Raw genomic sequence first — 25614 nt, forward strand, 5'->3', positions numbered from 1 at the left:
CCTCACGGAGACTGAGGACTTCAGTGTCTCTTTGATGGATTTCCATCTCCATCTGAGACACCTTCATCCTAAGGTCAGCCTGCAACGTTTCCCAGCTGCGGTTATTGTCAGCGGTTTCTGTTGCAAGCTTCTCCTTCAGAGCACTGTATTTGGCCTTCCAGGAGTCTTCCATGTTTTGGAGAGCAGCATCTTTGCTGCTCAGCTCCTGTCTTGCCTCAGTAAGCTGCTGAAGTAGACGCTCCTTCTCCTTGTTATGTTGGCAAAGCTGTTGTTCCAACTGGTTCATCTTCTCCTGGTGAACACTCTGCAGCTGGCTCTCAACCTCTGTGTTCACTGCCTGGTTGATCTGGTTGGAGGATGTTTCCTGGTTGCTGTTGCACTGGGAATCCTCCGGTTTCTTCTCCAGAAGCTGCAGGCGCATCTTGAGGCGGGAGTTCTCAGTCTCCAGCTTTGAGATGGTCTCATAGCTCTTCTTGTACGTGATGCCGAACCCTTTTGTTCTGACATCAAGAAGCTCCTCAAGACGCTTAATTTTGTCCTTCTTCTTACGGACGAGGTGGCACATTTTCACCCATTCCTTGCTCCACTCCTCCTTGTTCTTAAAGGAGGGTGTGACAGGACAAAAGGAGTCAGGAGAAGATGAGCGGACCTGGGCTCCTCTGACTGGTGTGTTGTTGGAGTTGGTTCCTTCCATTGCAATGCCTGTGGTGGACTCGTACGACGAAGATGGTGGTCGTCTGTAGATGGATGTTTGAAGACTTGAAGTTGTACGCTCAGCCCACCGGTGTCGAGGATCTGACTTACACCTGCACCACCAAACTCGTCAGTGACAGAAATGAGACAAATGCAGCGCTATAAGTAATCTTCTGACATCAAAGCTGGTTCCATTCCGCTGGATCCTTTATGACCTCATCATTAACTATGACATCATCGTCAACATCAAAGAGCACGCCAACATTCCGCTGGCTTTAGTTTTTTTTTTTTTTTTTTAAAGAATTTAAAAGTGGGCGGGGCTATTCCAACCAGGGTTCCAACACGTGCTTGAAATCCTTGAAAGTTTTTAAATTCAAGGGGGGGGGGGTCAAGGCCTTGAAAGTTTTTCAAAAAATAGTGATAAATAGACATTGATCAGTGAAAATGCTTAAAGTTATAGAGCCGCACAGTATTCAAGTACATTCATTTGTTAATTTAATTATGGACCATTACAATTACAATTAATTAAAGTAAGTAGTCACAGCAAGAAAAATTTCTTGGCCAATGCTGATGTAAAACAATTAAAATTAAAATGATAGTTTGTCTGATAGTTGATGTGGATGTTTTTTTGTTGTTTTTGTTTTATGCTACAGTGCATGAAAGGCACAAAACTGAGTTTGTTTGTCAAAAAGCTTTGAATAAAAACACGAAACAGTTAAGCATACGCACTCAGAATAACTCATATTACCCACTAACATCTCTTACTGCCCCCTCATTCAAAGCAGTCTAGAACTGGGCCTGCATGAAAGGGTAAACTTTTCGGCCTCTAAATGAGGTCAGAAGTCACAAACCTGCTCCCAGCTCTTAATGTGAAAGAATCACACAGGAAGTCAGGAGTTTTAAATTTGTAATAAATGACAGTTTATTATAAAGATTACAATCTGTTGCGTTGCAGAGCTCATCGGTTGTTGTTTGTGTGCTCTTTAGTTATAGAAAAGGGAAGAAAAAAACTACAAGTACACACAGCACTCACTCCAGAAGAAACTACAAACATACTGTAAAAAGAGGAAGCTAAAGAGGAGGAAGAGGAGGAGGAGGAGGAGGAGGAGGAGCAGGGTAACCATAAAACCATTATAACCAGGTGAAGATCAGGAGGAGGAAGGTTTCACACGCAGGTTAGAAAGCCAGGATTCTCAGCCAATCAGCAGGAAGCTGAGGCGTTACCATGGAGAACGCTATCACATATGCAGTGGCGGCCTTTTTTGGCTCTTTGTCCCATCTTTTTATGCCATCATCTCCTGACGGCCTTTTTGTTTTAACTCCAACTTTTTGTCTTCATCTTTCAGACTGTGATGTGCAGAGATGGAAGAAATATTCAAATCGTTAACTAAAGTAAAAGTAGCTGTACTTCAGTATCAAAATACTCTGTGACTAGTAAAGTCCTGCATTCAAAATTTTACTTGAAACTACAAAAGTATGAGCAACAAAATTTACTTTAAGTATCAGAAGTAAAATAACGCATTATATTATTTGATGTAAAAATATGGAAGCGGTACTTAAATGTTGTCGATGGTCAATATGGAGCTAATTTTCACTACTTTATATAGAATCATGCGATTTAGGATTAGGGTTATGTTAAACAAAAAACAATTTCTCAGACTATGAGAATAAAGTCGCTACTTCGGGAAAAAAAAATGTGTAATGTTACAAGATTAAATTTGTTCATTCTTACAAGAAAAAAAAACACAATATTACGAGACTAAATTTATAAATTTACCAGAAAAAAAGTCAATATTATGAGATTAAACTCGTAATTTAATAAGAAATAACGTCACAGATTAGGAGAGTCGGGTAATATGGTTTTTGAAGCAACAAAGTATGAATAAATGACGGTAAGTAATGTATGAATGGTCGAAATTATGAGATAAAACATTGAAAATATTTGATAAAAAGTAGAAATTATGGATGGGGGATTTAACATATTACCCAACTCTTCTGTTTTAATCTATAACTTTATTTCTCATAAAATTACAGTTTTAATATTGTAATATTACAACTTTTTTACTAGTAAATTTACAAGTTTATTTGCGTAATAATACAATTTAATTCTCATCAATTTTTCCAATGTATTTTTTTTTATCATATATTACAACTTTTATTTCATGTAAATGTAGGATTCTATTATCTTAATATTATTTTTTTTCTAGTAAATTTATAATTTTAATAATATAATACTGCAAATTTATTCTCAGAAATTTACATTTTTTCCCTCTTATACTATTAAAACTTTATTCTCATAATATTGTGACTTTATTCTCAATATCTCTTAAAGAAAAAAACTTTTTTTCTTTAACATGACCCTAATTCTTTGTCAGTTTTGGTAACAAAGTATCAGTTTTTTTAAATTCATCATGTTTTGTTTGTAAAATGATAAATCAAAACCTAACTACAGCTTTTAAATAAATGTAAAATGTGCAAAAGGTAAAATATTTCTCTCCAGTGTACTGAAATATAAAGTAGCATAAAATGGAAGTACCCAAGTGAAGTGTTTTTATGTCCACATGCTTCTTCAACTTTTTCTTTTTATGAAAGACTCAGATATTTGTAATCACAGGTGTTAATGTTTGCAGCACTGATTCAACCAGGAGAGTTTACATGTCCATCCAGGACTCCTAAAGTTTTACTGACTGACTGATTTAGATATAATGAGGATATGTTTTGTCAGTGTTTTGAGTATTGTCATCTTTATTTTCTTTGATATTAATTAATCATTTGGTTTTCCTTTTTTATTTTTATATTTTTTAATCTTTTTAGTTTTCCTGTTTTCTTGTTCTCGTTCCTTTTTGTCTTGGATTTTAAACGATTTATTTGTTTTATTTTATGATGTAATTTTTACTTGTGTGGCTAATGGGAATCCAAAATAAATAAATTAAAAAAATAAATAAATAAATTCCTAAAACTTCCTAAGTTGCTGAAATCTTCTATTGAAAAAACAGAATTTTTCTTCAGAACCAGAGATGCCAAAAAAAAATCTGCTGTTTTCACAACACTGGCTGCTGCCGAGACAAACGTCTGGTTAACTGAAAGGATCTGGACAATAGATTTTGCTGTTATTAGGGATGGGTGAGAAAAAAATCCAGAATGGGAAATATGCTCTCCGCCAAATAAACTTTGATTCATGTGTTTATCTCGACTCTAAACGACCTGTTGTTTTATTTTGAAGGCAGAACTTCAGGCAATTGAAAAAAAAAAAAGAACTACTTTTCTTGGTGGAGGAACACCACCGATCTCACTTCATCACCACGTCACTGACTTTTAGCAGCAGGTTTGCTGGTTTCTGATTGGCTGAGAAATCCTACAACAAGTGGATGACCTCATGTCTGTATTAGTGTACAGGGTGGGGGACCTGAGGTCAGAGGTTACGAGGTCACATGACCTCCCCGTCACTGATTATCATAGTTACACTGCGGAGAAAGCGACAGCCCACGTCTCACTCTGTGGATGACTCTGTACAGTAGACTATAGTCCATTATAATATATACTACACATACAGTTTATATGTGATATACAGGTGATATTCACTCAGAGTAAACAGCGACACGGCAGCGCTGTGGTTGGAAAGATAAATTACCTGAAAAATGTTTGTTGTGAAAGTTTTCACCGCGCCAGGGTAATTAATTTGACCTCTGAGTACAGAAAGGCATCAGTACATTTCTGTCTACATCTTTAACCCTTTGAAACCTGGATCATTTTTCTTGTGCTGCGCTCAGACGCCTTCCACAAGCATTTAAATCTTTTAAACCTAATGATTTCTTTCACAAATATGGGGGGGGGGGGCAACTTGCAAGAAATTAGTAAAAAAAATGACAAGAAATACATTTGCACAAAAAAATTAAAAACAAAACAAAAGAAAAAAACAAAAAAAGAAGAGAGAGGGAGAGGCAGACAGCATAATACGAAAATTATCACAAAAAAGTCCAGAAAACTGTAATAATAATGAAAATAATAAGCGCCTTTCAAGAGACCCAAGGACGCTTTACATTATACAGTGGACTAAACTTAACAACATGGGTAACTGTTATAACTCTATCACAAATTTGTTTTCATTCCAACTTAAGCAATTTCGTACCTTTTTAAATTTAATTTAATTTAAATTTTTTGCTGACCTTCAGGTAGTTGTAACTTTTTACTAATTTCTTGCTCATGTTTGGATAATTTCCTCTAAAGATGCTGATTGTCTTCTTTTCGAGAAATATAGTCACTGTGCCAGATTGATAAGATTTATTTAAAAGCAAAAAAAGAAATTTCTGGATTAAGAAAGTTACTTTCAAAAAGCTGGGGAAAAATTCTATATATTAATAATTGCAGTAATTATGTATTGAAAATTATTTTACAGAATTAGTTTTATTTTTAAACACTGTTTCCAAGTAGTTTCCTTGTTTGTTTTTGTTCATTTGGTTTTTTGGCGCCAATTTTCTGCACTTTTTCCCAATTTCTTGCTAGTTTGGGAGTAATTTCTATAACCGCACAAAATAGTAAAGGTGAAATCATTTTAGTGAGTATATCTTATTTCAGTCTTCAGTCTGCCATTTGGTCTGACTCAGTTAATTCTGTCTGACTGTGTTATCCATCTACCGATATCTACTGCTCTGAGTCCTTGTTAATGCAGCAGCACAGACCAGAATAAACAGAAAACATCTTTCTTCTCAAGAAAAGCTTCAAAAGTTCAATTCTGCTTTTAGAGAAAATCGTCAATTATCAAACGAACCATCAAGTTCATTTGATACTGATAGCAACTTCGTCTAAAGAAATCAAAGAGTAGGGGGACCAGATGCATCTGCCAGAGCAAATAAAACATGAGTTTGCAGATTTGAACAAAACTAGAGCTACATGAAAAAAGAGTCGATGTAACTAGGGGGCACTAAAAGCAACAAGAAATCAACAAGGTTCAGCAAAAAAGTTCAAGCTGGCTCACTTCATAACCTTGTAAGTGCACATTCCTGTTAGTTAAAACAGGAAGGTCTTATTCTGCTATTAATGTCACAATTAAATCATACAAAGTTTAAAGTGATCGTCGCAGTAATAACTTTTAGGTCTGAGAAGATGTAAGTACTCTTTACCAGGAGTTACGAACGTAACCACGCTTCTAAAAGACAGTGTAATACCTGGTCTTGAATTAGATATTAAATTTTGTAAAAAGGGGTTTTATTAAAAGCTTCACTAAACTATACTGAATAAGGGATGAGAAGGGATTCAGATTCACACTGGTGGGATTTAATTCTGTTTTTAGGTCTTAATGTAGGAGGGTTAGTAAGATCTAACTGAACAAAAATAAGTTCTCTTGGGACTAGAATAAATGAATTGCATGATGAAGTGAGATATCATTCGTGACATCACATTACTCCTTAAATATATATAAACTCCTGGCTTTTAGATATAGGAGTAAAACAGCTGATGTGCGGCTGTCTACAAAGACCGAATATCACACGGCTAAGACTTTTATAGACTACAGTCTACCAAAATATTACTGTATACATTTTATTGTTTACAATACTTCATATATTACACTATAGCTACATCATTCTACCATAATATATATTATACAGACTATAGAGTCTACTGTAATGTGCTGTACATAGACTATACATTCTTTACCTCTGTGCTAAAGGGCACTGTGGACTTGTACAACTTTGGGATTCGTGATTGTGGTTTCAGCTCGTGTTCAGGGTTCTTCAGTCGGGAATAAAAAGCGAGATAAACGCAGTAGATTTGTTGTCGTGGATACAGGCACTGGTACGTTGATTGTGCTTCAGAAAGGGGATCACATGTCAGGTAGATCGTGTTCGACAAATTAGTCTACTGTGCGAAGTTGTTAAGAAAAAAGGGAGCTGTGGGAATGTGATGGAGAACAAGTGTCTCCGTCAAAGCACAGATAAGTCAAAGGTTTGTGATTATTAACTCTGTTTTCCGATTTAAACGAGAAAAACTCAGCTAACAGTTTCCACTTGCTTCTAGTGAATGTGCTAGGCTAGGCTAAACTAGTACTATAGATTTAAGTCTTGTCATTGGTCTCTGGTAAAAAGGTGAAAGGATAAATGGTTTCTTTAAGAGTTGTGTCCACTTGTGTCTTTGAAAGTGCAGTCAGATCGGATTTTGCAAGCTGAAATTTTGTTGCATACTGTGATAAAAAGCTTGAGTCTTGTTGTGTGTGCAGGACTTCAGGTATAAAGTGCGACAGCAAGCATGGCTGGCAGGGTAGCAACAGCATTCCAAAAACTGTAAATCATACCACTTTTCGCATCAAATGCTTTCTTATAGGGATGGGCAAAAATCCGATTAATTTGAGAAAGTTTCATGTTTGAACATGTCTACATTGTCGAAATCGAGTTATTATAACTTGCATAAAAAGACTGGTGGTTCTTAAGTGATGATTGAGAGGGATTACTTCTGTACGGGTTTATGCATTATTTTTTAGGAAAATCCTGCAAAGTATATCTTTAACTATGCTGCACATAAAGATCTAAAATATATAACGTTTCAATATGTTTTAGCCTTCCTGCATTTTGAGGCTCTAAAATGATTTCGCCCACCCGTACTCCAGAGTCGTGCATCGGGTCACGAACCCTGCAGGTGACCCACAAAAAAGAGGACTCGCAGGTGGTCTTACTTTTATTCCTGGATTCGGTTCTGGGTGAAAATTAAAGGGTTATGGGGGTGATAAATATATTTTTTAAATAAATGTACATGAGAATAATTTCATTTGATGTTTTGATTTTTCAATCTTCTGACTGCTTCACTAACAGGCACTTGAACTGTGGGGATGTGCTGCTCAATATTTTAAGAATAAGCAAAAAAATAGTCATTTAAATTGTATCTCTTGAATTGCCATTATTTTAAAATATAATCTTAGTTTCACATGTATGAAATCATGCTAAAAGTGCTGCCTAACTCATTTTTTTCAACAGCGCATAGTTATTGTTGGATTTTTGGTTTTGGGTCGGGCTGCAGAATGACTTGGTCATTTGTGCGGACGGCGGGGCGGGAGGGGAATTGCACATCTTGACTCAACTGTCATTAAATTTGATCACTTTTCGTAAACAAAGCAATGCTTGTTCCTCTCTGATACTTGTAGTATTTCACTGTGCAGTCAAATAAAGCCACAGATTGAGAACGGAGAGTTTGATATAAAAACCCCCGCTGATTATTTCCACGTTTTGTCCAATCTTTTCAGCATTTTATCTCATAATTTTGACTATTCGAAGATTTATCCATCACTTCTGGTGATTTTCTCATACTTTGTCACTATTTAAACCATATCACGCCTCTCTCCAGTCTAAATCTGTGACTTTATTTCTCAAGAAATTACCAGTATAATCTCATATTAATGCAACTTTTTTTCTGGTAAATTTCAAAGTCTAATCTCATTATATTACAACTTTTTTCTCGTAAATTTACATTTATTTCTTGATATTGCAACTTTATTCTCATAATATTATTAATTTATTCTCAAAATCTCCAATTGTAAATTCCTTTAACATGTCTCGAATCCTCTGTTGAACATTTCTTAAATGAATGGGGAGCAAATTTTGGTGCGAGCAGTTCTTAACTCATAAACACAGATTTTGGGGCCTCACGTGGCCGTACAGTTAACACTAATTGACCTGTTTTAAATATATTTACGGTTCCTGGGAAACACTGTGGTCTGGAGGAAGCTCCACGTATGGCAGGGAAGAAATCCCCAATATGGCAGGGAGGAAACTCCATATATGGCCTGTTCCTGGCGAGTCACCATTACTGCGAGATGGCAGGCACAGCCACACTGAAAGATTAATCAAATAGAGAAAAGGGCGTTTAAGTTAAGAATTTTGAGTGTCGGTGTGTAAGAAAGGTATAGGAGGGGAAGAGGAAAGGTATATTCTGTACAGATGGCTTTAAACAGATAGCACCATGTACAGTAAGCCCTCGATAAGCAGGTTAGAAACCAGAGAGGTTTACAGTTGGAGCTCCGCTGCAGCTCTCCCTGAAACACACAGCACATCAGCACAAAGTCACACTCATTGACAAATCATTATGAATTTCAAAACGTCGCCAAAACGACCTTGAAATTCAACTCATTGTCAAATCATAAGGAACTCAAAATCATTTTCCAAACTATTATAAACTCTGTAAGTCATCACCACCACATTATTATTACTTGTTATTCATAAATTCTAAATGATCGGCGTTAAGATATGAACTCAAAATAAACACAAATTCTTCATGAGTGATATTTGAAAAAAAAAAAAAAAGTCACAAGAAAGACGGGGAAATATCCTCAGCTAATCTCCCGTTGTTGTTATAGACTCCCAGTAGCTTGCTAATTGTCCAGCTCTGCTAGAAAAAAGTGCAGCTTAACTCGTCTGGGGAAGCAGAATGGCACGAGGAAAAGAACCCATCTCGTTATATTTGTAATCAATTTGTCAGATCAGCTCTTTGATCACCTGTTTAGTTAGCAGCGGAGCTCTGCGTCTAGCTGTGATTAGCTTTGTATGCTAACTTAACACTGTAGAGCACTGTGTGGATGTTATGAGCTAGCTTAAGTCAAAACTCAGATATTTCCCTGTAATTTCTGATGATCCAGATCAGAATACACAAAAAACAAATTCTTTTTAACGACTGTTACGTTACTATTTTGCAAAAAAATGTTAGCTAGCACAGAATGTTAGCATCTGTAGCTAAAATGTCTCCAATCCATTCCAGATTAAATGTAACTAATTACAGAACTACAAAATGTTAAATCCATTACGTAAGAGCTTGAACAGTTAGTTGATTAAACAACTAGTTGTTTAAAATATATAAATTGCTTGAGAGTTTGTTGGCTTTTTTTAGGCAAACATGCCTCTCAAATATAAAAATGTGTTTGTTTTCTTCTATGATGGTAAAATTAATAGCTTTGGATTGTTGATAATTGGGATCAGTTCATAAAAGTTTAAATAATCAAGTTTAGGATCCTCCAAGTTGGAGTTTATTTAGAAATAGAGTTGAAGTGATACAATATATTGGATATATTGGATTTTGTTTTGATGTAACTATCTTTGCAGCCATTTTGGCACTAGTAGCCATGAAGAATTTTTTATATCTTGGATTCACAATTACAACTATCTGAACATTTTCCTAATTCATCAGCTTATAATTAAGGTTCAGACTATATGATGTGAATGTTAACATTTGTTAAGATTTTTAAGGGTTAATAAGGGCAGCCTTTTCCAGTATTGTTGTAATTTTTGTCTAACTGTACAACAAGGCGACTGCAAACAAAGCTCAAAAACAGATGAATGTGAATCAAAGTTAGTTTTTCTACTTTTGCATATTTTTTTAGCCATTCTTCACCCTCAGTATCAGTTTGTTGTCGTACAAAATGGTAACATTAGTCGGGATGGTTAGTTTCTACTGCAGATTTTCACTGCCTTAACTTAAATCTCAGGCCAGAATCAAATTTCTGTGTTGGGATTGGTTGGTATATTTAGAGGTAAGTCCGATGTATATCAACTTTTGGCTGCAAAATCTGATGGAAAGTAAGCAGTTATGTCTTCTGCAGCTGATTGGAAATTATGGCTGTGCTCTGTTTGTAGTTTGACTTGCGCTTTTGGTGAAAAATCTGTGCAAAAAGGCTTCAAACAGAAGAAAAAAGTAAGATTTATGGCAACCTCGTTGTCTCCTATTGGTGTTCTGACAGCAGTAACTCAGATAACGCTTGGTGGTCCATTTTTAGTTCTTTTTACCTTTAAAAAGATAAATAAGGTTTTATATGGCATAAACAGGAGGCACTGGACACTAACTGAGGTCAAACCAAATCTTGGAGATCTAAAATAACATTAAAGCTAACTACTGGACACAGACCTTGGTGCTACCAGTCCATTTGGGTTGATCAAAGAGCTGATAAGCCAAAAGGCCAGCGAGATCACTCAGAGAGGGCGCCACGTTGGTAAAAAGGTCTAAAGATTAAGTCACTGCTAAGATATCCTAGTCAAAGAGATGGCCTGGTGTCTGACCAGAGGTCAGGGGTTATGAGGTCACAGTTCAGGATGTCTAGAGGTTAGCGGTCGGAGGTGAGGGGTCAAGTGGAACCATCCAGCAGCTGTCTGAGTGCCCTCTCGATGTTGATTCGATGTCCTAGCCTGGTGACCCCCAACTCCACGTAGTCCTCCTTGGTGAGGGCGGGGAGATGGGAGCCTTCAATCTCGTGCTCCTGGAAGCGCTGGCGGTGTTCGGCCAGGCCCACACTCTCCAGCCAGTCACCCACGTCATATTTATTCCACAGGTTAAGGGGCCGCTGCCTCCATGGCCGAAGGGCCAAAAGGGGCCCGCTGAGGACCGGTGAGGGGCAGGGTGAGGCGTGGGGTGAAGGTGAGGGTGAACGGGACCTGGTTCGTGCACTGGCGCTTCGCATCACAAACCGAACCTCTTTTGGTTCAGAGGGAAGGCTAAGACTGGACGACTTCAGGATGGTTAGACCTCGACCCGAGCTCAGATCTGGCCTTTCGGAGCACGGGGCGGTGGAGGAAGCTAGCCCTATAGACCTATCAGATGGGGAGGGAGAGGGGGAGGGGCTCCGGCGAGTGACAGGGTAGCGGCTTCCTGGTCGGACTGTGTAGCTGGCGCCGTAACCTCGCTGGGAGATAGTGTGGAGTTCACCAAGACTGGAGAACAACCTGTAACACATTAAACAGTGTTTGAATTACATCACTTATTCTTATCGATTGATGTGTCTACACGGGGTTACAAACTGGCCGCTCGCTCAGCCTTGCTCCCCTTACTCACTGATGCTACACCTGTGACGCTCTCTATTCCAGCTGTTATGGTAATCATGACACATTTACAACGCAAAAGAAGTAGTAGTCTAGTGGTCTTGTAATTTTGGAAGTCACAGGTGTCTTGATTGGATAGCTATAGCTAGCTTGTTAATGCTAACTTGTTAACTCCATGGGTTGGTTGAAAAATAATCATATTACATTGAAAACCCGGTGAAAAAAAGGTCTTAATATGTATTGGATGGTTACATACATAGTAAAAAAGCTAAAGCTAATATTTCCCGTCTTAAGATCATTATCATCACTAGTTAATGATCCATGCAGAGGACATGGCAATAAAGGGGCAGCATTGTTTTTGCAGTGCAGCAAAGACAGCTATTGACACAATTGTCTATAAAAAATGCCAGATAATCTGTTATATCATGCAAATAAGCAACAAAGACGTCTGATTTGTGCTAGCTAATGGTATCCTACCTCCCCTACAATCAGCATCTATATTATTGTTATTTAAGAAACACTCTAAAGGCTAATGAGGATGGTAAGCTAGTTGAATATGCTAATGTTTCCATCTAATATTACACTAGAAAACAGAGGTAAAATGCACTCCTTATACAGTTGATCTTGTGTTTTTGGGTTTAGAAAGGAAATCACTCTTACAACAGCACCATGCATACCACATGTTGAGAAATACACAGCATGAAAGGCCTTGTTACAGTTGCTAAGCTATAATTGGACAGGATTTTGTTAAAAATAGTCAAATGATCCATTCCAAGGATTTATTCAAAAGACGGATGGGAGAGTAATTTGAGACACTTAGTGGTTAGTCATCTGCTGTGAAGGTGCATGTTAGTTTGCTGTTAGCAAATTATAATAGTCTCTTAGTGATAACGAGAAATGTTTACCAGAGATAAAAACCTACGATTTACTCTCTCCATTGTCCACACATCTGGAACAACACAAACAACAGATTCTGTTACAACACACACACACACACACACACACACACACACACACACACACACACACACACACACACACACTATCAGTTCAGTAGTACTGCAGTAGGCTGCAGTTTGTTATACCTGGCACCTCCTACTGGTGACCTCCGACCCGGGTCAAGGGGACTCGGCTCCTCCCCCAGAGAATGACTGTCTTTGTTGAGCAGCTGTAGCCGATTCGCCAGATCCAGTCCAGACCCAGCTCTGCCGCTCAGCTCCAGTGCTGATGCCGACCGGCTGGTCAGATCCACAGCTGACCCCGATCCCTGACCTCCCAGTGCTGCTGGACGTCCCACGTCGTCCGGGCTGAAACCCCGCCGCTCCTCACGGTCATCCCCACCCCCCCACAGCTTGGACCTCCTCTGGAACAGATAGCGTGGCTGCCGTCCACCGCCACTGGTGGGGGAGGAACAGAGTGGCGAGGAAGGGGAGGAGGAGGATGCAGCAGACGGGAGGAGCTCACTGTCTGACGATTGCTTCAGCAGCGGGTCCCGGAGCGCCGAGCGGCCCCGACCGATTGGTGAACGAAGGCGTGGTTTAAGAGCAATTGGGGAGGTGGCCGGGGAGGAGGGGGAAGGGTGAGTGGCAGGAGGAGAGGAGGGGGAGGATGGAGCAGGAGGGGAAGCCAAGGTTATGGAGGGAGGAAGTGAACTGGGGGAGGAGGAGCTGTCGAGGAGCCGTTCGTCACCTCCTTCCTCCTCATCTCCTCGTCTACCCAGGGAGTCAGGACCACCCTCTACTCCCCCTCCATCCACGCCTCGCCGAGGCAACAAAGTGAGGGAGGATGGGGGAGGAGGGGCAGAAGAACTGGCAAAGGCAGCAGGTGGAGTTACTAGGCCGATTCTGCGGAGCTCCTCTCTAGTCTCCTCATCACTGGACGATAACAACGCCGGTGGGAGAGTAACTGTGTAGGCCCCGCCGTCCTCCTCTGAGCTGCCCACTGTGAGGCTTCTTCGCCTGTCAATCAGAGCATGAGTCTCATTGGCCAGCGATGGTAAGGGGGTGGGTCTCCAACGCTCAGGGGAGGGGCCGGCAGGAGATGTCACTCCTCCCTCTGTTTCTGGACGCTCCACCTGTCCGTCAGGGAACAAAGGCGGGGTTATGCGTTTATGCCTTAGCTCAGGACTGGTCTGAGGAGTGGTGCGCTTGGTTCGCTGCTCAGGGCTTGTCTGAGGGGTGGTGCGTTTTGATCGTGGCTCTGGGCTGCTCTGCGGGGTGGTGATAGGTGTGCGCTTGTGTCTGCCCTCAGGGCTGGCAGCTGGGGTGGGTATGGGTGTGGTGGAGGCAGATATGTGTTTAAGTCGAGGCTCTGGGCTTGGCGTGCGGGCGGTGAGCGCTCGTTCTCTTGCAGCAAGAGCCAGGGCAAGTGGAGATGAGGGGTCTGGAAAGAGAAGAGAGGATCAAAGGTAAAACGCTTTTGTATTAACGGATTTTAATGCTTCGTCCTGTTGTTGAAGCAGCAGACACTGCTCTCAGCTGAGTTGATAACTGATGATTGTAATCTGACTTTTTTCATACAGAATGCATCCAGACGTTGCTGTCAGACTGACCTAGAGGTTTCCCCGTCAGCGGATGGAGGAAGGTGTGAGGCGTTGGTGATGGCGACAGAACCGGGGCTGGAGGAGGTAGCTCGCCGAGGTCGTCCATCGAATGGCTCTGAGTCAGGAGGGGCGGCACTTGATTTTCTGACCCGGCTCCCTCCACAGACAGGAAGAGAGACGACCTGCGACCCTGAACCCGAGCCCGCTCTGAAAGGACCTGCTGCTGGTACAGCTCAGCCCTACTGGGGCTGCTGGGTCCGCCCCCATCTGCTTTCAACAGATCCTGATCTTTGATTCCAAGTCCTGGAAGAAAATAAAGATAAGAAGTCAGGCTGGTAAGAATCTATGACATTGACATTGTGTCATTGTAAAATTGTGAGTGCCCAAAAATGTTTTTTACAAGTACATGACTTTTATTTTGTCGAAAAATAACCATTAAAGAAATAATAATTTAATTTGAACAAAGGAAAATCAGTTCTCAGACTTGTGAGCAGTAGCTTACTGAGCCAACGGGCTAACTTGAAAACACGAATATAACTCAGAAAAACAACAGGTGTAAGCGATCCTGACCCTGCTCCTCTACAGGAAGTTGTTTCAACAAAGGTGACTTTCTCCTCTGCGGCTTGGAGGGCGGAGCTTGCTGTCCAACATTAGCATAAGGGTTTTCTATTGGTCGTCCTCGGCGGCGTGACAGCGGTGAGTGACCGAGGGCGGGGCTTGTGCTGTGGAGAGACAGCGTGGAGGTGTGTGTGGCAGTATGAAGCGTGTGCGTGGCTGTGTGTGTGGCGGTGTGCAGCGCGTGTGTGGCGGCAGCATGCGCATCAGGTTGCAGCTGCGGCGGCGTATCCTGCAGGATGATCATCGACCTCGCCTTTCTTTGACGCTCTGCATGGGCGTGGCTCCTCGTCGGCGAATCAGAGAGCTCCTGGAGCCTCGGCTCCGCCCCTGGCTTGAAGCTGGAGCGGGTTAGCCCCTCCCCTCTGGCTGGAGGAGGAGGGGGGAGGAAGGACGGCGGTGGGCCGGAGTCGAGGAGGAAGAGCGGTGAGCTGGAGGAAGTGGCGGAGGGGGGAGGAGGTGGAGCTGTCTGAGGAGGCGGAGGGATGAAGCTATCCGTCAACGAGGAGCTCCGTGGAAAACGACTTTCGTTGATTAATGCCGAGATCCTGTCGTCCTCAGGTGTACCTGTCGTAGTAACCATGGAGACGCCATATAAAGGTACCCAAAATATACACAACCAAAATATATATATGTGTAAATATAACCCAAAATGTATTATTTTGAGTTTTTTGATACAAACACTTACTGAATACTTTAGTTTTGGTACTTGAATTTTATTTTGATGCATTTGTGTAAGATTTTAAATGTAAAACTTCTACTTTTAACAGTATTTCTGCACTGTAGTATTGCTGTTTTTAGACATCTGAGTACTTTTTCCACCACTGTCTCTAATATTTCAGTATATAAAATACCCTCTGTGTGTGTGTGTGTGTGTGTGTGTGTGTGTGTGTGTGTGTGTGTGTGTGTGGTACCGAAGCTCTTGGTTCTGGACATCCCTCGGGGTAAAGCCATGGTGCTTTTCTCTGGAGCTGAAGGGGGCACCAAACCCTGACGCTCAAACAACGACTGAAAACAAAGACACACAAACTCAAAATGTACTTTTCAATATTGTGAAGTATTTTTCCTGCCTGTAATGTTTCGTCAAAGCGGCTTAAATAGGTCTTCATTCGCCTGTTTTGTGTCTGTGCGTTTTCTTGTTTTGCGTCGCGTTGAGCTCTCTCAGGGTCACTGTACTTAAGAGGTTAATTAAGACAGTAATATAAGTCTGAAAAATAACTACAATTTTGTATAGCATAGTAGTACTGTTTGTAGTTTTACGTTAATCTCAGCCTGTGTGATTCTTCGGCTGGTCGGTCTCTGTTTCACTGTCGCCGCTCTGAAGTCGTCTGCCGGTCGAGCCCTCAGAACAACTTCCTGTTGACCCCCGGCTAACATCTCGTCCAGTTTCTCTGCAGGAAGGAGACGCGATAAAAGAAAAACAAAATAAACAAACAAACAAAAATAAACACAGAATCATGACATCAGAATATGACCACAACAGCATGACATCACAACATCAGTCAGCAGGGCCGTAGCCAGGAAAATCTGTCAAAAAGGGCCAAATTCCACATTTTTATGTTTTCAACTGTAGTGTTCAAAAAGATTATTTTAATCTTCCTGCATGATGTTTCAAAACCTACAGAACACTTTAAATGTATTTATTTTTTGCCAAAAAAGATCAAATTTTAGTATGATTATTCTAATAAAAATCAGAATCAACCTTAACAAAACCCATCAAGTGACATTTGTAACTGTCTAATGGAAACTCTTCACGTTAATTACAGAAATACTGTACCTGGGTACAAATTTAAGGTAGTTTTTTCAACTTTTCATGACACTGTACTTTTTCTCTACAACATCTCAGAGGCAAATATTTTCTTTTTCCTGGCTGACATTTATCAGACAGCTTAAGTTACTTTACAAATGATCATTTCTACATACAAAACATCAGTAGAGTTTATAAAATCTTATGTTTTCTTATAAATTACACTACCTGACAAATCCAGCTTAAAATATTGATCCAATAATCAATTAGCTGATTGACAAAAAAACATTTTATGGTTCCAACTTCACAAACTTTTGCTTTGAAAAAATGTTAATAATTGTAATGTAATAGTTTTGGTGTTTTTTCCCCTTTTATTTTGTCCTAATTTTAATCATTGTAAAAAAAAAAATCATTTATTATTATTATTATTATCATTGTAATTTTTTAAAACATTTTTAGTCTGAGATGTCTGACAATGTGGAGACAATTGTGCTGTTAAGTAAAAAAAAAAAAAAAATCTATTTTAAAAAATGAATTGCAATGTATCAATAATAACGTTGAGGTTTTGGACTGTCAACTACATTTTACTGATTATTTCTATTATTTTTTATTGACTGTTTTTTCTGCGTGGTATTAGTACTTTTACCCTGAATACTTCCTCCACAGCTGCTGAGGACGTGTGTCAGCTACGGCCCCGGCTGTTACATCACTGATACACCATGACACATCAATGCAACATCATGCCAAGAGACCGACAACAAAACGTCAGAACAGCAAAAGCCACAAAACACCCATGACATCATCGGATCAGATGTGACTCACCGTAGCGTCTCCTCCTGGCTGCAGACAGAGCAGAGGTCAACAACACACACTCCTACAGTTTCACGTAACTCTGCACTGTGTGTGTGTGTGTGTGTGCATGTGTGTGTGTTTTACCTATGTCCTCCAGGTCAGCGGTCATGGACTTGGATCGGAGGGTCAACGAGGTGCTGGGAGCTCGTTTTGGAGGGGGCGGGGCTGCAGGTCAAGAACCAATAAAATCACAGTTAATGAAAAACCCACAGATTGCTGTAAAATATTAAGTGTTTTAATTTTTTTTTTTAGTTTTGTGGTATAACAAAACCAAATCTCAATACTATCCAAACCATTTGAGGGATTTTTTTGTTAAGCCAAGAGTCCAAAACTCAAACATATTTAGTTTATAATGACATATAACAGAGAAAAGCAGAAAAGGTTCTCATTTAAGATTTTTTTTTCTGTATTCATCAGAATAGTTGTAGATTATTTTTCTTTCTATCAACAAATAAAGGTATTTTTTCATTTCCTATTATGATGAATTTATATTATTTTTATACAATAAATATTAATTATTAAATCATGATTTATGTTTTTATATTTTCTTTGTTAATGTATCTTACAAAAAAAATAAGTGCGTCAAGGGTTAAACTTAACAAATAAAATTTTAATTTAAACATCTATGAACGTAAAGTTGGTTTTAAAAAATCAGTTTTATGATTTAATTTAGAAACATGCATCAGTTTAACCAAATAAAATAAAATAATACATCAAATGTTTCCCTAAATAAAATAGGCTGCTTCCTGAGATGAATGAATAATAGAAAAAAGCAAATAAAAACTCTCAGCTGGACCTTTCTTCCTGATCAGGTTGGTTTCAGATTTCCTGGAAACAGACACAACTTTCATCAGCAGTCGACTTCCACCCTGTCGGATCAGAGAGACGACCTGCCGGTGACCCACCTTCACCACGTCGGCTCCGTTCACCTGGACGACACACAGACAGAGAGACAGACACGAAGACAGAGGGACAGACAGGTAGGTCATAGAGTTTTAATGACTGGTAGCAATCAGGTGTGGACAGGTGTGTTACCTCTATGAGGAAGTCTCCGGTCCGTAGCCCCGCCCTCCAGGCCACGCCCCCCTGGTCCACTGACTCCAGGTACTGGAGGGCGGGGAACGCCGGGGTGGGGGCAAACTCCTCGATGGGGGTCTCAGCTTGAAAAAATAGTACATTTGGTATGTTCAGTATATTTTGACTATATGTATTTTTGACTTGTATTTTTACTCGATTAAGACTTTAAATGCAGTACTTTTACTTGTAACAGAATATTTTTACACTGCAGGTTTGCAATTCTGACACATAATAATAATTTTTTTTACAGAATAGTGGTCTTACTGCTTTCCGTCATGCAATTTGTCCCTTTTAGGACGATGAATTCAACATATTGATACCTTCGTAATTTTTTTTTAACAATTTATAAAACAATTGATTCGATTAAATTATTGCTGATAAGAAAAACAAATTATTCCACTAAATTTCCACTGCCCATATGTTGCAGGGTTGTGGACTGATGTCCAAGATTAGCTGAGGCCACTTAACTTTTTTAAAAAAAATTTTTAGTTACATCCTTAAACATGACATCTTCCTGGATGAAAAGTGGCCCCAGATAATAAACACAATTATTCTGTTATTTTTATTAATTATTTTAATTATTCTAATATTTATATTTAAAGCTCAATCAAGAACAAATTTGAAAATAGGTTTCCTGAAAAATACAGCACAAAGTCAGTTTCTTGTGGGAAAAAAAAGCTTCATCATCAATCATTGTAAAATAGCAAAACACAACATGAAATGGGCGAAAATTTTAAAATTTGTTTGAGTCAAAAGTGGGACAATATAGAACCATAATTTCATAAATATGTCAGGGATTTTTACTTAAATGCACTAGTACTATCAATTTAAATATTTGAATTACCGAAGTGATTCTTTTAATATTTATTTTTCCTGTTAATTCTATTTATTTTGTTCTGTATTATATTAATTGCTTTTATATTTTTAATTATTTTTTTTGGTTTGTCAGTTCATATTTATGTCATCATGTTGTCATCTGTGCTATGTGTATTATTTGGCTGTAAATTAAAAATAAAAATCTGAGTACTTCTTCCATTTCTACATGTAAATATGGTGCTTATGAGATTGTGGTTATTACGAAACAACACAGCGAGGAGTTTTAAAGCTCAATGCTCTTCCTCTGAAGACTTCACTCTGTTCTAAATATCTTTCTTTTTTCTTTCCCAACACCTCCAAACACCCACTGCTCCTCCATCCATCCATCATCCCTCCATCCACTCCTCCATCCATCCATCCATCCATCCTGCCGTTTCTACCTTTAGCTCCTCTGAGGACGAAGCCGAATCCCTCGCTCTCTCTCTTCTGCAGCACGGCCGTCTTCTCCTCGATCACATAGTCACTGACAGAAAGAAACAGAAAACATTTTAAGGTTTTACGTAGTTTAATGAGTTGTTAGAGTAAGTAAGTAAGACAGTGTGGACAGATTTAGAGAGCTCAGATACCAGTTGCAAAAAAACACCTTAAGTTTTCTCCTTAAGTATGACACTTAACACTTAATTTCTCCTTAGCTGAATAACTTAAGAAGGTTGCACAGAAAAACCCTTGTTAAGGAAAAACATTAAACAATTTTCTAGATTAAAAGAAAAATTCCTGCATTACAATGCTACAGTTTCCATGGAGACCATTTGCACTCGTGCTCGTGATACCTGTTTTCGTCTCACAGTCGGCCTATAGAGAGTCAATAAATGGCAGAAGAAAAGAAGACAATAACCAAAGTGGTCAGAGGAGGAAAAGGTTATAATTCAGGAGGAATACACTGAAATAAAGCAGAAAACGTATTAAAAATGAAATCTGATCAGTAAAAAACAGCAATCAGAAAACAACAAACGTGGAGAAAAATTACAAAACAATAAAAATTATACCAGGATGAGTTCATTTGCTGCCATAAACTCGGCCATATTGCAGTTCAGATGGGGTTAAAGACTTCTCAAGTTTTTACCTTATTTTGGTTGCTAAGGTCATTTGCTTGGGGGCCACTTTTCTACAGTAACGGGAGGCCAGGGCCAGTCACAGCAGCACCATGCACCATGTTTGTAGTATTTCAGGACTTTTTCTGTATTTTAGGATATTTCAGAGCTTTTGGATGTTTCTTGTATTTTTGGACATTTCTAGGATTTTAGGATGTTTCTGCAATTTTAGGACATGTCTTTTATTTAAGGGTGTTTCTAGGATTTTTGGACATCAAGGTCTTAGCTTGGACCTCTATCTAGGGTTGCAGGGGATCCTCCACGGCCTTTTTTTTTTTGAGAAACAAGCTCTTTTTTGATGCTGTTGTCCAATTGTTTAATTAATTTTAAGGCAGGGATTCTCAATTTGCTTTGCCTGGGGGCCACTTTTGCAAAACGACAGGAGGCCAGGGGCCAGTCGCAGTGGCCCCATACATGTTTCTAGGATTTTAGGACATATTTGGATTTTAGGACATTTCTAGGATTTTAGGCTGTTTCTAAGACTAAGGACATTTCTAGGATTTCAGGACATTTACACAATCTTGGGACGTGTCTAGAAATTTCAGCAGTTTCTGGATTTTTAGGACATTTCTGGGTTTTTAGGCTGAGCTGAGACATCTGTTTTATGCACTCTGGCACCTTATGTATACTAAAAGTACAGAAACAATTCCAAGTGTGAATCACTGTATTTTTATTGTGACAGTAGAAAATGTTTGGGCAGCCACCTGGTACTCTATCAGAGACTTAATCCTGCAGGCTAAATCTCTGATAGGGTTCAAAGGGTTAAGCATAAGACCAAGAAAAGGAGAAAATGTTAATTATCTAAGTGAACGTTTTAAGGAAACCTTAAGGAGAGAGCTTAAGGGTGTTTTGTGCAACCAATTTTATTTTAATAAAATAAATTATAAAGCACTTTATAAAGCACAGTTACAAAGTGCTTCACATATACATACAAATACAAGTATACATATACATACAATCATACATTAAGTCTTAGAAATAAGGGTTCCAAAAGGGTTCTTCCTGAAGGGCTGAGGCTCTAGCCAGAACCATTTGCTTCACAAGAACACTTTTTTGAAGAAAGAGTTCTTCAAAGACTGTTGAAAGCATTGGTATTTCTTGGAATATAAAAAGGTTTGATTGCACCTCCAGAGTGGGCTCCAAATAAAACCCCTGAAAATATCAAAGGGTTCTCGGCACAACCCCCTGGGTAGTATCTAGATGAAGCCCGTGGAATATAGAAGGGTTCTTGGTACAACCCCCTGAGTGGTATTTAGATGAAACCCTTGAAATATAAATGGTTCTCTGTAGATCCCTCTGTGAGGGTCCCAGATGACACCCTGGGAGTATAAAATGGTTCACAGTAAGGTCCCCTGGGTGGGTTCCACATGAAACCCTTTGAATACATGTTCCATAGGACCTCCAGAGTGGGTTCTAGATATGAAACCCTTGGACCTTAAAGAGGCTCTCAGTAGAACCTCCCGGGTCGCTTCTAGATGAAAATTCCTAGAATATAAAGGTTTTGGGTAGGACTCTCCAGATGGATTCTTGTTAGCCCCCTCAGAAGGTGAAATGTTCTGGCTAGAACTGCTAGGGAGGGTTCTGGGTGGAACCATTACACCTTAAAAGGTGTCCCATGTGGTTTTTTGGGTGATACCCTTCATAAACGGTTCTTAACGTTTGGTTCTAGGTAAAACCCTCTGAACGGGATCCAGGTGGGACCTTTGTAAAAGGTTCTACAAAAAAGGGTTCTCCTAAGGAGACAAGTGAAAGAACCCTTTATTGGTTTATAGCATGTTTTATTTCTAAGAACATACATATGAACATAAACACATACATGTGCACGATACACTGACAAGAATTCATTAAAGCAGACGACCCAAATAAACGAAGCTGAAGGCAGAGTGTTGATAAAAAGGCTAACCTATAGAGATTAGGTTTCAGCAGCCGCTTAAAACAAACCACAGATTCAGCAGATCTGATGGAATGGGGAAGGCTGTTCCAAAGTTTGGGAGCTACAGCTGCAATAGCACGGTCTCCTCTGGATTTGAAGTAGGAACGGGGAACAGAGAAAAGGCCTTGATCAGAAGATCGGAGTAGCCAACAACTAGAAAAGGGGCTCAACAGCTCTGCTATATGTGCTGGGACCGGACCATAAGGGACCTTGTAAGTAATCAGTACGTGTGAGAAATGGGGTGATGTGGGACCAACGACTAGCTAGCTGCTGCAAAGACTGGAGAGGACTGAGTGATGCAAGTCCAAACAAGAAAAGTGATGATAGAGTGATTTTTGCAATGCAAAGCTAAATGTTGGTCAAAAAAGGTTCCAAGATTATTAGAGGAAGAATCTTAAAGGAAGAAAAATCTAAAAAAGGAAAATCCTTAGATACAGTCTAAACAGATATTTTTTGCATCTGCACAAATTTTACTCTTGAGGGGGAGTATGTAGTATCAGTACTAGACCTGTATGAGGGGTACTATCAGTGGTAGGTTCAGTACATGCAGGAGGTGTAATGACAGTGTATTACCTGTAGGAGGTGTAGTTGTCATAGGATCCTACAGTATAATGTCTGAACAGTCTCTTGGTGCGGTCCTCTCTCGTCTCTGAAACATACATGGACATATATCATACAGTACAGTAAATCAATACAGTAAAAAGCATATGTGTGGCCAAATCTGGCCCCCAAAACCACCCTTAAATTCACAATAAAAAATAAAATGTCCTAAAATCCTAGAAACATCCTAAAAACATCCAAAATCTTAGAAGCGTTCTAAAATTCTATAAAACTCATGAAATCCTTGAAGTGTCCTAAAATCCCCAAACTTGCTTGAATCCTAGAAACTTGCTAAAAACCTGGTAATGTCCTGAAATCGTAGAAGTGTCCTAAAATGCTTTAAACCTGCTAAAATCCTAGAAATGTCCCAAATCCTTGAAACCTGCTAAAATTATAGAAATGTCCTGAAATCTTAAAATAATGTCCTAAAATCCTAGAAACTTTCTAAAATCCTGAGATGTCCTAATATCCCTAAAATCCTATAAATGTACTTAAATCCTAAAATGGTCCTAAAATCCTACAAATGTCCTAAAATCCTGGAAATGTCCTAAAATCCCTAAAAGTCCTAAAATCCTAGAAATGTCCTTGGATCCTAGGAAAGTCCAAAAATCCTAGAAACATTGTAAAATCCTAAAAATATCCTGAAATTATAGACTGGCCCTACAATCCTAGAAACGTCCTAAAATCCTAGAAAATCCTAGAAATCATAGAAACGTTCTAAAATCCCCAAAATGTCCTGACATAGTAGAAGTGTGCTAAAATCCTAGTTATGTCCTAAATCCTAGAAATGTCCTAAAATCCTAGTAACATGTATGTGGCTGCTGCGATTGGCCCCTGGCCTGTAGTCATTTTGCAAAAGTGGCCCCTAAAGAAAGGAAGCTAAGTGTCACTGTATTAAAGGTCACATCTAGTGTTAAATGTTTATGCATATATATAAAGGGTGCAGTTAAAATTATCATAATAACAATAATAGTTAATATTTACCCAGTCTCGGGTCGTATTGTCTCATCTGGACTTCCTCAACACAGTCGGCAGGAAACCAGCCAGTTCTTCCTTTCACACTTCCTTCCCAGTATCCTCCTTCACCTATGGACAGAACTGTAGACCCACAACACACAGAGTATTACAGTATCACGTCTGCAGATATACTACCATCTTCACTGTACACAGCACTAAAATCTGACCTTTGACCCTCTCTCCTCGGTGCAGCTGGATCTCTCCGGTCCCCTGGGGGACGTGGGAGCGGGTGGCGATGAAGGTGCGCCCCGGTACAGCGCTGTACAGCCTCCTCTTCCTCATCTGCGGGGTTAAGGGAGGGGAGGAGGGGGGGCTGGTCTCCACATGACCTCCGCCGCTCGGGCTTCAGACGGACACGCCAACCAACGAGAGCGTAATTTAGCACCAGTGCAGACACTAAGTACACGAACTGGAAACTGAGTATTAACGTGTCCTAGTGTGTTTGTACCTGAGCCGGCGTGTGTGTCGTCGTAGTGAATGTGTGTGCGTGTCATGGTGTGTTTCCAGGCTTTGGAGAGAGGGGCCAGGAGAGGAGGCGGGGCTTTCCAAAGCGTTGTCACTGGCTGAGCGAATCAGAGAGCGCGGAGAAGCCAGACCATTTCCGGCCGTCGTCCTGCTCACGCCGGTTCTGCGGCGTTTTGTGTAGGATGGAGTTTCTCTGAAGGGAACTACTTGGGCACAAATACACATTTATACGCACAAAAACACAAACACACACACACAGTCACCTTCAAATGCTACTGTAACATGTGTCCGTACACACAGACACACGATTTAAACATTTTTAGTCTCTCAGCCAACTCACCAACGTCAGAGGTTTTGTGGATCTTAATGATTTCTGCAAGTTCAAAGTTCCCAGCAATTATCGCCACCTACACACACAAGGAGAGTTCATTATAATCATAACAACACCAGCCGGATGACACATTGGGCTTTTATGTTTGTACCACCGGAGCATCGGACTGGCTTTTATTCTATATTCTAAATGTCAACAAATTCAGTGAAATGACTGCAAATGCTCATCAGTGTTTTCTTTCTGGACTCGCCTGCTCGCTGGGTTTTTGCACACTCACGATAACGTGTCAAGGCTCTGAGAAAAATGTGCAAATATCAAATAATCAACAATATAAAACAGTGATAGTCAACTCACAGCCCACAGGCCAAATCTGGACCCCCAAAATTTTTATAATTCACAATAAAAATAAAGCGATTCACAGCATACGTAAGGTACCTGTTTTATACTCCTGTTATGACTAGTATAATTATTAACACAAGATAATATTTCAGGATACGTATTGTACGTTTTTCTTTTGTTTTTTACCTGAAAGGCAGTCTGATTGTTGTAATTTTTGATGTCTTTATTTGCTCCTCTAAACAGCAACACTCTGGCACAGCTGTCCTGGAAAACCAGCAACAATTGTTTCATTAACTTTAAAAATAAAAACACACAATGTTTAACAAAACAACACTGAATGATATATTTTTTTATGATGACAACAGTGGAAAACTTGAGTGTTTTCTGCGTGCTCAGTGTGTGTTACCTGGTTGTAGAGAGCACAGAGGTGCAGTGCGGTGTTTCCAGATGCATTCTGGGAACTCATGTCAGCACCATAGAACAGCAGGTGCTCCAAGTGCTGCACGTTACCATAGCGACATGCCTGAACTCACACACACACATGCGCCCACACACACAAAAACACACACAGGAAAATCATAATTGTACAGGGCAAGTGATTTAACTGATTGAGTATGCATGCGTGTGTGTGTGTGCGTGCGTGCGTGTG

General features: G+C 39.8%; 1 protein-coding gene across 2 annotated transcripts in view; it reads right to left on the reverse strand.

Annotated features, from left to right (window-relative positions):
- Positions 1–1590: 1590 nt before the first annotated feature.
- shank3b (SH3 and multiple ankyrin repeat domains 3b) overlaps positions 1591–25614 on the reverse strand; it is a 55637-nt gene continuing 31613 nt past the window's right edge. Inside the window, exons 10-28 of one of the 2 annotated variants that reach the window (XM_088072452.1) lie at positions 25372–25488; positions 25152–25229; positions 24636–24702; positions 24279–24501; positions 23998–24173; positions 23798–23911; positions 22787–22862; positions 19570–19652; positions 18272–18396; positions 18033–18165; positions 17321–17401; positions 17207–17224; positions 15898–16028; positions 15552–15645; positions 14593–15204; positions 14032–14325; positions 12566–13862; positions 12403–12429; positions 1591–11384 (exon numbers count right to left, since the gene is read on the reverse strand). In XM_088072452.1, the coding sequence (XP_087928578.1) occupies positions 10790–11384; positions 12403–12429; positions 12566–13862; positions 14032–14325; positions 14593–15204; positions 15552–15645; positions 15898–16028; positions 17207–17224; positions 17321–17401; positions 18033–18165; positions 18272–18396; positions 19570–19652; positions 22787–22862; positions 23798–23911; positions 23998–24173; positions 24279–24501; positions 24636–24702; positions 25152–25229; positions 25372–25488 (4341 nt within the window). In that variant the 3' untranslated portion in view covers positions 1591–10789. The remainder of the gene's footprint in view (positions 11385–12402; positions 12430–12565; positions 13863–14031; positions 14326–14592; positions 15205–15551; positions 15646–15897; positions 16029–17206; positions 17225–17320; positions 17402–18032; positions 18166–18271; positions 18397–19569; positions 19653–22786; positions 22863–23797; positions 23912–23997; positions 24174–24278; positions 24502–24635; positions 24703–25151; positions 25230–25371; positions 25489–25614) is intronic. The other variant, XM_042511267.2, reaches the window with a different exon arrangement.

The sequence above is a fragment of the Plectropomus leopardus genome, chromosome 22, assembly GCF_026936395.1.
Source record: "Plectropomus leopardus strain MGB_pleo_1.0 chromosome 22, ASM2693639v1, whole genome shotgun sequence".
Taxonomy (NCBI): domain Eukaryota; kingdom Metazoa; phylum Chordata; class Actinopteri; order Perciformes; family Serranidae; genus Plectropomus; species Plectropomus leopardus.